The following is a 12,186-nucleotide window of genomic DNA, read 5'->3' on the forward strand; positions in this document are numbered from 1 at the left end:
ATAATAATAATAATAATAATAATAATAATAATAACAATAATAATAAAATTCGTCGTGGCGTGCTTTTCGCCTGCATTTTTTTTCTTAGAGCATCGCTAGGCAGCCCTCGATCGGCGATGTCTGCAGGACTCAAAAACATTGAAAAATCTCAATGATAAAAATCCTTCAGGAAATTACCCAGAAATTTCACAAATTCTTCCTACGACATCTTCAGAAATTGTTCTCGATATTTCTTATGAAATTCCTTCGGAAATGTCTTTGGGGATTCCACAGGAATTCCTTTATGTATTTTTTTCCAAAAAAAAATATCAAGGAAAATTTTCTCCGGAAATCGCAATAGATATTTCTCCAAAAATGTTACCAAGATTGGTTTTCTTGTGGGATTTCTTCAGAAATTCCATGAATTTTATCAGAAAACCTGAAGGTCTTCTTCTTCTTCTTTATTGCTCTATGTCCCCACTGAGACTTGGCCTGCTTCGCTTCAACTTAGTGTTCTTTGAGCACTTCCACCGTTATTAATTGAAGGGCTTTCATTGCCTGCCATTGCATGAATTTGTATTCTATGAGGCAAGTACAGTGATACACTATGCCCAGGGAGTTAAGAATATTTTCCCGACCGGAACGGGAATCGAACCCGCCGTCTGCGGATTGGCGATCCATAGCCTTAACCACTAGTGCAGGCGATGTCTGCAGGACTCGAAAATATTTAAGAATCTGAATAAAAAAAATCTTTCAAGAAATTACCCAGAAATTTCAGAAATTCTTCCTACGATCTTTTCAGAAATTCTTGTCAATAATTCTTATGAAATTCCTTCGAAATGACTTAAGGGATTCCCCAGGAACTTCTTTTCTTTTTTTTATTCAAAAAAAAAATATCAAGAAATCATTAGGAATTTTTTTCCGGAAATCCCAATAGACATTCCTCCAAAAACGTTTCAAAGATTAATTTTCTTGTGGGATTTCTTCAGAAATTCCTCCATGAATTTTATCAGAAAACCTGAAGGTATTCCTTCAGAATTCATTTATTTTTTCGAGAGATTCCCAGTGATATAACTCGACGGATTAATTTAAGAAACCATTCATGATCATGTATATAACTATAGCGCATTTGGCCCCTCAGCTCCAATGTCTTGCTCGCTTGCCATGCACTACAGCCAGCTTGCCTGACATTGGAATTGAGGGACCAAATGCGCTTTAATTACGTGCCTGTTCATGATATTTTTCCAAAAAAAAAAATCTAATTTTCTTTAGAAAATTTTCCAGGGATTTCTTAAGAAATGTCTGCATTGAATCCTCAAGAGAGACTTCCATGAAACCTGTAAGGAATTTAACCTGGGATTCTTTATGAGATTTCTCAGAAAATTCCTCTATGATTTTTTCCTGAGATTTCTTCAGAAAATCTTAAGAATCATTCATTTATTCCTCTGAAGTTCCCAAAAGATTCTTCCTGAAACTAAGAACCTTTAGAAAGTCCTCTAGAGATTTATTTCAAAAAATCGTCCATGCGTTGCTACAGAAATTCTTCCAAAGTTCCTTGAGTTTCCTCGTTCAGAAAAATCTTATAGCCATTCCCTTTAGTAATTCAAAAGTTCTGAATTCCTTCAGAAATGTTGCAAAAGGACTTCTTTAGAACATCTTAGAAAAAAATCGTCAAAAATCTTCCAGGAAATCTTTAAAATAACCTTTGGGAATTCCCTAAGATAATCTTCCTAGGATTCATAGAAAAATGCCAAAGTTTACTACAGAAATTCTTCCAGGGATTCCTTAAGAAAATTTACCTAGAGTTCTTTATAAAATTGCACTGTAGATACCTTAAGAAATTACTCCAGGAATTAGTTCATAAAATCTGTCAAGGATCCTTTCAAATAAATCTCCATTGCCCTTAAGAATTTCTTCAGAAATATCACCAAAAATTCGTTAATGAAGTTTTTCATGGGTTCCTTCAAGAACTTCTCCTGGAATTACTCCAAAAATTCATTAAGAGTTTTCTTCATAAGTTTCTCGGGAGATTCAGAAGTTTTACATTTCGTTTCTAAAGAGATTTTCAGCCCAAGACTTAGTTATTTTAACTACTGTTCCAGAAATTGGTTAAGCATTTTTTTTAAAGAAAACATTTTATGCGATTTCATCAGGAATGCGTACGAATACTTCTTCACGAACGCCTTCATTGGTATCCTCGGTAAATACTCCAGAGATTCCATTGGAGATATCCGTAGGAATGTCTCTAGAAATGAACTCAAAGGTTCCTCTAGAAAATCTAGCAACAATTCCTCCAGCGGTTTGTGCATTACCACACCAGGAATTTCTCTAGAGGTGCCCGCAAAAAATCATACAGAGGTTGTTTCTGGAATTCTAGTAGGATTCTTCCGTATACATATTTCCCCACAAATACTTTCAACATTTTCTTTAAGGATACCTCGTGGATTTTTCACACATATTCAGAAACTTCCCGAGAAGTATTTCTTGGATTGTGTAGAGTAATTCAATTGAAAATTAGTCAAAAAGATTTTTCAGATTCCTCCAGGATTTTTTTAAATCTCCTAGCACTCCTGAAAATATTTCTGCAGGAACTCTTCCTAAAAATGTCAGTAAATTCTTTTGGAGTTCCACCAAGCGTTTCCCACGATGTTTCCCTGGTATTCCAGATTTTTAGATTTTTGTTTTAGAAATTCCTTCTGAGATTCCTTCAGCAAATTCCTTGGGATTCCTTCAAAATACCTTCAGGGGTTTTAACAGGAATAAGACTAGAGATTTCTTCAAAAATTTCTTCACCGATTCTTCAAGTAATTTATCCATGAATTCCATCTGAAATTTCTTCAGAAATATCACCAGGGACTCTTTCAGTACCTTAAGGATATTATAACAATATCCACTATGAATATCTTCTGAGTTCTTCCATTTTTTTCTCTCAAAAAAATCCCCTTTAAAAACCCTGTGGGAATTCCTTACAGAGTTCTTCCAGGAATTCAATGAGAAATATCTTCAAAAATATCATGCAAAATTCCCACGATGGTTCTTTTTGAAATTTCTCATGCGATATTTCCTAGGTTTGCTTTAAAGATTCTTCCAGAGATTTTTCTACAGTTTTTCCAGAAATTGCACAAAAATATTGAAAATTCTAACGGAATCCCTTACGTATTTTCAGAGAAATCCTTGAAAGAACTCCCGTAGATACCTGTGGAGATTCCAAAAATAAATTTTTGAAATATTTCTGCAAGGATTCGTATACAGATCGTGAACAGTGTGTTAAATTCTGTGACATATGATGCACATGATTGGAGCGTGGGATATCACAGAAGTTTACATGACATATCATGTAAAAGTCATAAGATATCATGTAAACTTCCATTATATATCATGTAATTCAGCATGACTCTGTGTGTTTACATGACATATAACACAAATTTACATGACATATCATGTAAACCATCATAAGAGTAAGTTTACATGACTAAACTGAAGTTTGCATGACGTGTAAATCTCATTATTTTTATCTGTGTACACTTAAAACCTTGAATCACTTTCTGGAGATATCTCCAGAGGAATTCCTGGATTAACCGTTGGGAAATTCCTAAAAGAATTCCTTGGGACACCTCTGCAGAAATTCCTTAAAAAATGTCATGAGAAACATCTGGAGGAATCCTGTAATCAATTCGAAGAAAAAACTCCTGGAGGAATTTCTGAAGAAATTTCGAAGAAATCCCTGAAGACACCCTGAACGGACACTCTTAGAGAGCGATGACTTTTCAGCTTAGGGAGCGCTGAAATGTTGAAACCATGAGTAATATGGTTTTTTTTTGCAGTTTCAGATGTCTGCAATAGATCTTCTCGAAATTTATCTCCCAGATTTCAGATGTATTCCTTCTGATATTTCTCCTGGAATTTCTTACAATGAATTCTGTAGGTACTTCTGGATATATTCTTGAATAAACATCAAGTGAAATTTCAAGAAAATGCCGCGAAAATATTTAAAATGTTTGCCGGGGAAAAAAATCTAGAAGAAAATTCACTGAAATTTCTCGTGAGGAGCTCTGGGTGCAATGTAGGGAAAACCTCTGGAAAAAATCACAGAAAAAATTCCTGCTGAAAATTTATAAACAATTTTCTGAATTAATCCACGCAGGAACTTAATTAGAAATTCCAGTATTTACTACTCTAGAAACACTGGGAGCAACCCAGTAAGATCTATTGGAGAAATCTGGAGAGAAACTGTAACGGTTGCCACGTCACGAGGCCAAAACGACATATAAACTGTATCCACTTTAGCGCCAAGCAAGTAAGTGAATCCTACCTGCATGTGGATCAGCAAGTTTGCCCGGCTGGACTCCTCAAGGCGAGTCCTTTATGTAAATCAATTTCGAACCAATCGCGATGCAACTTCACGTTAACCTAGGCCACAACCAAGAACGTAGACTAGGGGGCGATAAAGAAAACCAACTAACGAAACCCGAACCGATCAAACTCTTCCTTTTCTCTCGGGTTATGTGCTTCAATATTAACTAAAACCCTGAGTTCTCTAAGCACATTTGGTTATATTCAGGCGTTTAAACTTATCAAGTACTAACTTAAAACTTAGTTGCTTGTCTAGACTGCGCGCAGTGTTATTTAATCCTAATTGCGAACGTGTATGTATTAAAAAAAAAAACTAGATTGATCTGACCTGTATCTCGCTGGGCGATGGAGGTTGGTGGAAGAAGAGGGGGTCACACCGGACAACGGTACACTACGGTAGGCTGAACCGACCGATGCTCTCACAGTCGATCGTCTCTCTGGGCGGCGGGATACCACGCGGCTCACAGTCGCCGGAGGGTGCACGCACTGGCTGGCAGTTTACCGTCTCAGCACCGGTTTCCTCCCTGAGCCGGTGGTTGCGTACACGAGTATGGGCGGTGGGCGTAATTTCGCCTGATCGGATCCCACTGTGTCGGATGTCTGGGATTAGCTGTCGACGTACGCGGTCTTCTCGCCCCGTAATACCCTTCGAGGCGGTACGGGATCGATTCGGAAATAGACTACCGAATGTCCCTTAGAAGGTCTGAAACCTTCGGTTGGCCCTGGGTGCGCAGAGGGCTGAACACGGGCTCGACGACGAGGGCAGGCCTACAAGCCGCCGGGCTTCAGGTTCGTCCCTAGAGATAGCCCAGCGTGGTACTATCCCCTACACCCCGACGTAGCACCTTCACTTGAAGGATGATTGCGTCCTTCAAATAGAAAATACATAACGTTCGCATTACAAGCTGTATATTAGTCACTAGTCACACACGATTTTTTTTCTATCAAATTGAAGCACAATTAAATTTACCTTCGCCTCGAGGGTACGCTGCTCGTGCGGTACTCTGGTACGGCACAGAATTTGAGTTTTCGCAACTGTTCACAATGGTGGAATAGAATTAAGCATTTTAGGATAATTGATAGGATTTTAGCTAAAAACACATTACTCACAATTTTGATTTAAAACTCGCACTAGGGCCTATATCAAAAACTTGTTATTTAACTGGTGGCTTAGAGTATAGCTGAAAGTACAATATATATTTTTAGGGTATAACTCTTCGCTTCTAGTCACCTATGCACCACTCACTTGGGCTACGATCCACTATAGCTGTAGCTATCTGTAGCTTGGACACCGATTGAATGAGGAAGTTTGGATCGGTTAACGCTGCTTGTCATGTAAGCTATACGACGCGACGCCCCTATTATTTCTTTTGTTTTAACTCATTAGCTCATCAGTTTGTATAAGAACTGATGAAGCTTCTAGTCATGGTTCAAAGTGATGAGCAGATCAAAACAAAGTTACCCGAAAGGTTTTAAAAGTTGTGGTTTCATCACCCACCACCAGGGGCGCATGAGTAATATAAAAGTGCGAAATAACCCTTGCGTATCCCATGCTTCGAATTCTTTTTTTATTTTATTTTTGGCGTTTGAGGATATTGTTAATATGAAGGTTTGACGTAGTTCTTGTAACCATGTTACAAAACATAGGACGAATTCAGGGAAAATAATTCAAGAGGAGTCCCCAGAAAAAATCTGCATTAATAATCAAAAAATATCCTGAGAAAAACTTTCATAGAGATCGCGGGATCCTCATGAAAAAGTTCAGAAGAACTTCGATTGAACGCAAGAATAAAACATCTTGAGCTTTATTGGAGAATTTTCCAGGAGTTTCCCTATAAATTCTTTAATTATTATTCTCTAATAGTTCAACCAAGGATTTCCCGAGAAGTTTTTCCAAATATTTCTCCAAGAAGTTCTTAAAAAATGCCTCATGAAATACGTACTGAGATTTTTCCTAAGATTTTTTCAGATATTCCTCAAGAGTTTCATTAAAAAGTACTTCCTACGATTTCTACATGAATTCTACTGAGAAATTCTTCAGAAATTCCGTCAGGGATTCTCTTGAAATTCCTTCTTGGAGATATTTTTATCTCCCTAGACTTCTTCAGAATTTAAGGGATATCGCCAAAAGTTCTTCCATGTTTTTATTCTAAAAAATAATAAAAAATACTGTAGCATTCAGAGATTTCATCAATATTTTTTCCCAGAGTTTCTCCAAAAATGTACTGATTAATTCCTCCAGTGATTCCTGCAGAAATTCAAACAAGGATTTTTTTTTCAAGTAGTAAGAGATGAACCAGCCTCGGGCTGAAAATCTCTCTAATAAAGATACCTTACCAATTTTTAAGCAATCGCTTCGCTATCAGAAATATTTCCATGGATGCCTTTAGAGTTCCCGGCAGGATTTCAAAAGTTTTTCTTAAGTTCTCCCAGATATTGCATAAACATTACCGAAGAATTTTCCAAGGAATTCCTAGAGGATTTTTCACGAAATTCCTGTAGGATTGCCTCAAGAAATCTGTTGAGTTTTTCTTGAATATCTTTGGAAACTCATGGAAATTTTTTTAAAAAATGTCTTGAGGAACTTCTTTACGAAAATTTAAGAGCAATTTATGAAGTTATGTTTGGAGCAACTCATTAATGATTACCAAGCCGAAAATCTCCCTGATTCTTAAAAAACATTCGAGACTTTTGGAGCAACTTCGCAAGAAATTCCAAAAAGAAGAAATTTTTGAAAAAATCCGTCGAAGAATTTCTGAAGGAACCTCTTAGAAAATGCCTGCGCAAAAAGCAGACGAAAATACTAATGAAATTCTTGAAGAAATCCCTGAAAATCCCTGAAATTTCTAAGGGAATCCTGGAGGAATTCTGTTCGCAACCATGAGCATCCTTGAACCACTGAAATCTTTTTGCAATTTTTGCAGAAATTGTTAAGAGAATCTTCGAATGCTATAATCTGAAAGAATCCCTACACGCTAAAACTGCTTAGCACTAAAATGTGTAAGACCTACTCATAAGTGCATAATTTCCAGACCACACAAAAATGTGTAGCAGTTACACATTTTCAAAAAACAGCTCGTACACTCTTCTAGATGCGAAATGTTGATTTTTTTTGTTTTCCAAGGTCACTAGTAATCCTACCTAGATTGGCGTACAAAAATTTTTGCGATTTTAACAATTTTGCGGACACTGGAGCTGATTTTGTAAATGTGCAAGGGTTACACATTTTTGGTGTAGTCTGGAAATTATGCACTTTAGTGCTGAGCGGCGTTAGCGTGTAAACGCAATGTCACATGGAACACCTGGAACTATTGGAGAAACACCTGGAGGAACTTGAAGATTTTTTTGAGAATTTTCTAGAGGTATTTCCAAATAAATTTCTGAATGTATCTGAAATTCAAGCAATTGTTTTTAAAAAAGTTTCTGAAAAAATCTAAATTTTTAAAGGAAACCATAGACGAGTTTTTGAAAAGTTAACCCAATCTTTGAGAAAAATATCCTTCTGCAATTGTATCTTTTTTAGAAATGTTTTGAGAAATTCCTAGAGAAAAATTCTGAAGAAATTCTTAGAAGAAATTCTTAGAAGAAATTCTGAAAATTTTCTAGAAGAATTTTCGGAGGAACCCCATAGAAAACCTCCTGGAAAATATTCTGACAAAATTCCTGGAGGAATTTCTCCCATCCTAATGGTTTATCACCCTAACCACCATCTCCAATCACAGTCTTCCTGTCAACATTCCAGAGCCTTTTTCAATAAATCCTGAAAGAATCCTTAAAGGAATTTCCGGCAGTGCCCCTGGAGGTTATCCTGGAAAACTTTCTAGAAATTTCAAGAAGAATTTGTAGCATCTTCTTATACTTTTTTGAGACTTTACGTTCCCACTGGACCTTGGCCTGTCTCTCTTCAATGTAGTGTTCTTTGTGCATTTTCACAGTTATTAATTGAAGGGCTTTCTTTGCCTGCCATTGCATGAATTTGTATATTGTGAGGCAAGTACAATAATACACTATGTCCAGGGAATCGAGGAAATTTTCCCGATCGGAACGGAAATCAAACCCGCCGCCTCCAAATTGGCGATCCATAGCCTTAACCACTAGGGTAACTGGATACCGATGCAGCAACTACAAATTGCCATAATCAAAAATTTCCCCATTTAACATTATAAAAGCGATAGGATTTCCCATCCTAATGGTTCATCTACCTTACCCCTCCCACCCAAGCACATTCTCTTCCCATCACATAGCATCGCGTAGCATCACGTTAGGTACCTTCCGACCGACGACGATGTTATCTTTAGACTAACTTAAGAAAACTAGCAAGCATCTCAACACGGGCGGCGAGGCGGTGTCGTGCGAACGACCGACGCCCGCCTCACATTCACATCAAATGAAGAAACGCATCTCGCTTCTGGCATCTTTCGGGGCGGTAAGCCAAACCATAACTAAGACGCTCGGTCTCTCTCCCTCTCTCTATGACTGCGACCGTCGTCGCTATAGGAAAGGTGAAGGTCAACCAATAGTGATAGAAAATCAAGGGCACTTACCTGATACGATGACAGGAACGGATCACGGGTGTCGTCCAGCGGCGGGACGCAATCGAGCGGACCGGCACCGAAGGGGCCACCACCGCCGCCACCGGCGCCGTTTCCGGCGCTGGGTAGACCGGATTTGCCCGCCGGGTAGGAAGTGCTTCGACGGTACTTGGAGGGCGAGTTGATCAGGTTGGAGGCGAGGGACTGCTGGAGGTGCGGTTGCTGCTGGGACTGGTGGAGGTGGTTGGAGTACGGGGAGAGGGATTGCTGTTGGGAGTTGTGGGGTTTGCGTGGGTGGAGAGGGTTGGAGAGGGTGTTGCCTAGGTTCATGTTGGGAACGGAGCGGCCACGGTTCCAGGAGTTCATGGGGTTTTGAGGGTTTTGGGGTGGTTGTTGTTGGGACCAGGGGGTTGGGGCAGGGTTGGACCAGGTTGGGTAGGAGTTTTTGTACTGAGACTGCTGGGGTTGTTGGGATTGGGGGTTGGAGGAGGAATGGTGTTGGAGCATGTGATTTTGGGGGTTGTTGGGGGAGAGGCCATGATGGGGGAATCCTCCGTGGGAAGCAGTGATGGCACGGCGTTGTTGCTGGGCAGCGGCGGCGGCTGCTGCGGCTGCGACGGCAGCACCGTTGTACAGGTGGCTGTTGGAGTAGTTCTGGAATCCACCGAGGCCGTTAATGGAGAGATGGGAGCTGGCGGCGGTGGTCGGGTCGTCGATGCTGGTGGACCAAGGGCTGTGGTCCGGAGCGGTTCCGAAGTTGAGGCCATTCGGAGGAAGGATCATGTGCGAAGAGGATCCGCCATTCATGAGGCTGGAAGTCACGCTTAGGCAGCTCAGATCGGCTGCCTTGAGGCTGAGTTCTTCGGCAGCACTGGGAAGATGTAGATCGGAGTTTTCCATTAGGAGATTGTTGTTGGTGGCGTTGGGATTGTTGTTATTGTTGCTGTGACTGTTGAGGGAAGCGATTGGTGAAGTCCCGGAGCCTCCACCGTTCAGCAGTGAGGAGGTTGATGTATCGTCGTCGGATTGGCCCGCGTTCAACTGGAGTGACAGAGTGTTGACGCTGGATGCGGTCAGTGAGCATTCGGACGAGATGGCTGTCGTGATGGTTGGAATGGTGACAGCCGAGTTGCTGGATGCGATTTGAGAATGGGCAATCAACAGTCCGGTCTCATCAACGCCACTGACTCCGGATGATGCCATGCTTGTCGTCGTGGACATTGCTGACTTCTTTCCCGATTTACAGCCACCGTTTGTCGAGTTGTTGTTGTCGACGATTGAGTCCACACTGGAATTGCCCACGTTCGACGAGGGCTCCGACGCCGAGGGACTTAGACCACCGCCTACCGAGCCGACACCTGCTCCGTTGGATAGATGCTTGATATTCAGCAGATTGTTAATACTCAACGTGTCGAGCAGCGATTGGCTGGACATACACGAATCATTCGTCAGGACCGAGCCTCCGTACATGAAATCACCCATTTAAGAAGCGGTTCAAATTCACCTTCACACGCGCGCGATTTCCAACCCTTGAACGGTCAGTTTGATTCTCGGAGATTCTTCTTCAAGTTCAACTAGTTGCAGGTCAATTGCAGCATACAAACAGACTCTTCACCGATACGATCTTTTCAAACGTTTCACTTATTATTTCTTAAACAGTTCTACTATCAGAAACTTCATAGATTTATTTAGAGTAGAAAAATAAACTTATTTAAGCTAGATTAAAATTCTCTTATTCGCTAGACACTGACATCAACTTTAACTAGATTCAAGTTTGCTCGTTAAAAAGTGCTTTTCTTAGAAAACTAAACTCTCGATAACTGCGACAAAACGGATTCTTCGCACCACAGATTCCACTCGAGACGACGACGACGGTCACTTATAAAATGTTACAAAAAGCGATTTTGGCTCTCGGCGAAAGCGATATCTCTCCGCACCACCACTCGAACTTTCTTCCGTAGATTTAAAGCCTTCTTCCTCACGGTCAACGTGCTTCTACGCGTTTAGCACTGTTCGACTGCTTCACCGTTCTTCTTCACGCCCGCCGATTGTTCTGTTCGTCTAGCACCGATGTTTTTCTTCTCCGAATCAACTACTGAAGCGTTTCAGCACCTGTTTCCACAAACCTGTACAAAGAGACGGTCCGCGTAAGTCGCGTCTTCAGAACGCCTCTTACACTCCTCCAGTGGTGTCCCCAACCGTGTCGGACTTGACCGATTTCAAGGAGAATACGAAAGCACGCCACTGCCCTACTATATAAGTAATGCCTGCACTTCTCCCGCGGGGTTTGACTAATCCGGCGAGCGCGTTTTCTTCTACAACTCAGCCGAAACTCTTGGCAAAACAGCCAAACACAAATGCACAGTTTTCCTTCTCTTTGCCTCTGGTGCCTGCCTTTCTTTGCCTCCTGCTCTTCTGCTGCGCTGTATTGTTGGGACTGTGGGATGTTACACGACCGCACCGAGTGAAGCTTTGCTACGTTCTGGTTGCGTTGGCACGGGAAACTTGTGTGCCAGGCCCGAACCAGGGAATCCACACCGCCTGGCAGGATCCAAACCGAACCGCCGAACGCGCACCAGAGGAGCTTTCGGGATCCGACGACTGCGAAGACGACGACGAGGACCACGACCATCCGCGAAGACGGTGACGACTTGCTACGGTGAGGACGACGACGACCTGCACGGAGAGTGAGTGCCTGCAAGCGCCAGGCAACGCGACAGAAGTGTGACGTCAGAGTGGAACTACGCTACGCAATTGGTACCCTACTGCCACGGTAGCCCAGTTGTGTAGTCACAGAACCACCGCCGTGCCCGTCATCGCCGTCATCATCCGTCATCGACGGCAACCGAACGGCAGCATAGGGGAACTTCGGTTGGACATGCGCACAGCTGCCTCGATGGGTAACTCACGCTCTCATCTCCACGCACCCCGTCCCGTGCTGCGAACTCGTATGTTGCGAACACAAGCAGCTATCACTCCCGTCCGTCCCGCTACGGAAGGATTGATTTAGAGTCCTGATATGTTATAGTAAAACTCCAACGCACACTAACTAACCACCCTATTCCAAAACAGCCGAAATTTCTTCAGAGGCGGCAACCCCTCAACATCCCCGGAACCCGGAAGACGACACACCGCTGATGGTTGCGTTGCTTTGCTACACACCACTCTGACACTGTGTTACAGAAACAATTCGCGAGGACGACGGTACGGGAGCATACGTTGGTTGAGCTCTAGGTTGAGCTTACTTAAGGGGAAGACAGCGTGGCGGCGACGACGAGGAAAAGAACCTACTGACACAGAAAATTGGTCTCGCGTCCCGTGT

The 12,186-nt window shown here is 41.8% G+C and overlaps 2 protein-coding genes and 1 long non-coding RNA gene across 4 annotated transcripts in view; 1 reads left to right on the forward strand and 2 right to left on the reverse strand.

Moving 5' to 3' along the window:
• LOC109417328 (uncharacterized protein DDB_G0283357-like) overlaps nucleotides 1-12,186 on the forward strand; it is a 1,264,336-nt gene that overhangs the window by 67,752 nt on the left and 1,184,398 nt on the right. The window lies entirely within an intron of this gene.
• On the reverse strand, nucleotides 4,915-6,152 carry LOC134287640 (uncharacterized). The gene is made up of 2 exons (XR_009997426.1): nucleotides 5,443-6,152; nucleotides 4,915-5,367 (listed from the first exon to the last, which is right to left on the reverse strand). It is a non-coding gene; the product is annotated as an uncharacterized LOC134287640 (long non-coding RNA).
• On the reverse strand, nucleotides 8,803-11,690 carry LOC109623185 (uncharacterized protein DDB_G0283357-like). The gene is made up of 2 exons (XM_062860693.1): nucleotides 8,877-11,690; nucleotides 8,803-8,823 (listed from the first exon to the last, which is right to left on the reverse strand). The coding sequence occupies exons 1-2, from the start codon at nucleotides 10,344-10,346 to the stop codon at nucleotides 8,803-8,805; spliced, it is 1,491 nt and encodes a 496-aa protein (XP_062716677.1). The 5' UTR covers nucleotides 10,347-11,690.

The sequence above is a fragment of the Aedes albopictus genome, chromosome 1 (assembly GCF_035046485.1).
Source record: "Aedes albopictus strain Foshan chromosome 1, AalbF5, whole genome shotgun sequence".
Taxonomy (NCBI): domain Eukaryota; kingdom Metazoa; phylum Arthropoda; class Insecta; order Diptera; family Culicidae; genus Aedes; species Aedes albopictus.

Coding starts and splice junctions, on each gene's coding strand:
- LOC109623185 (XM_062860693.1), bottom strand. CDS start 10,346: ATGGGTGATTTCATGTACGGAGGCTCGGTCCTGACGAATGATTCGTGT. Junction 8,824..8,876: donor CGTTCCTGTCATCGTATCAG/GTAAGTGCCCTT, acceptor CCTTTCCTATAG/CGACGACGGTCGCAGTCATA.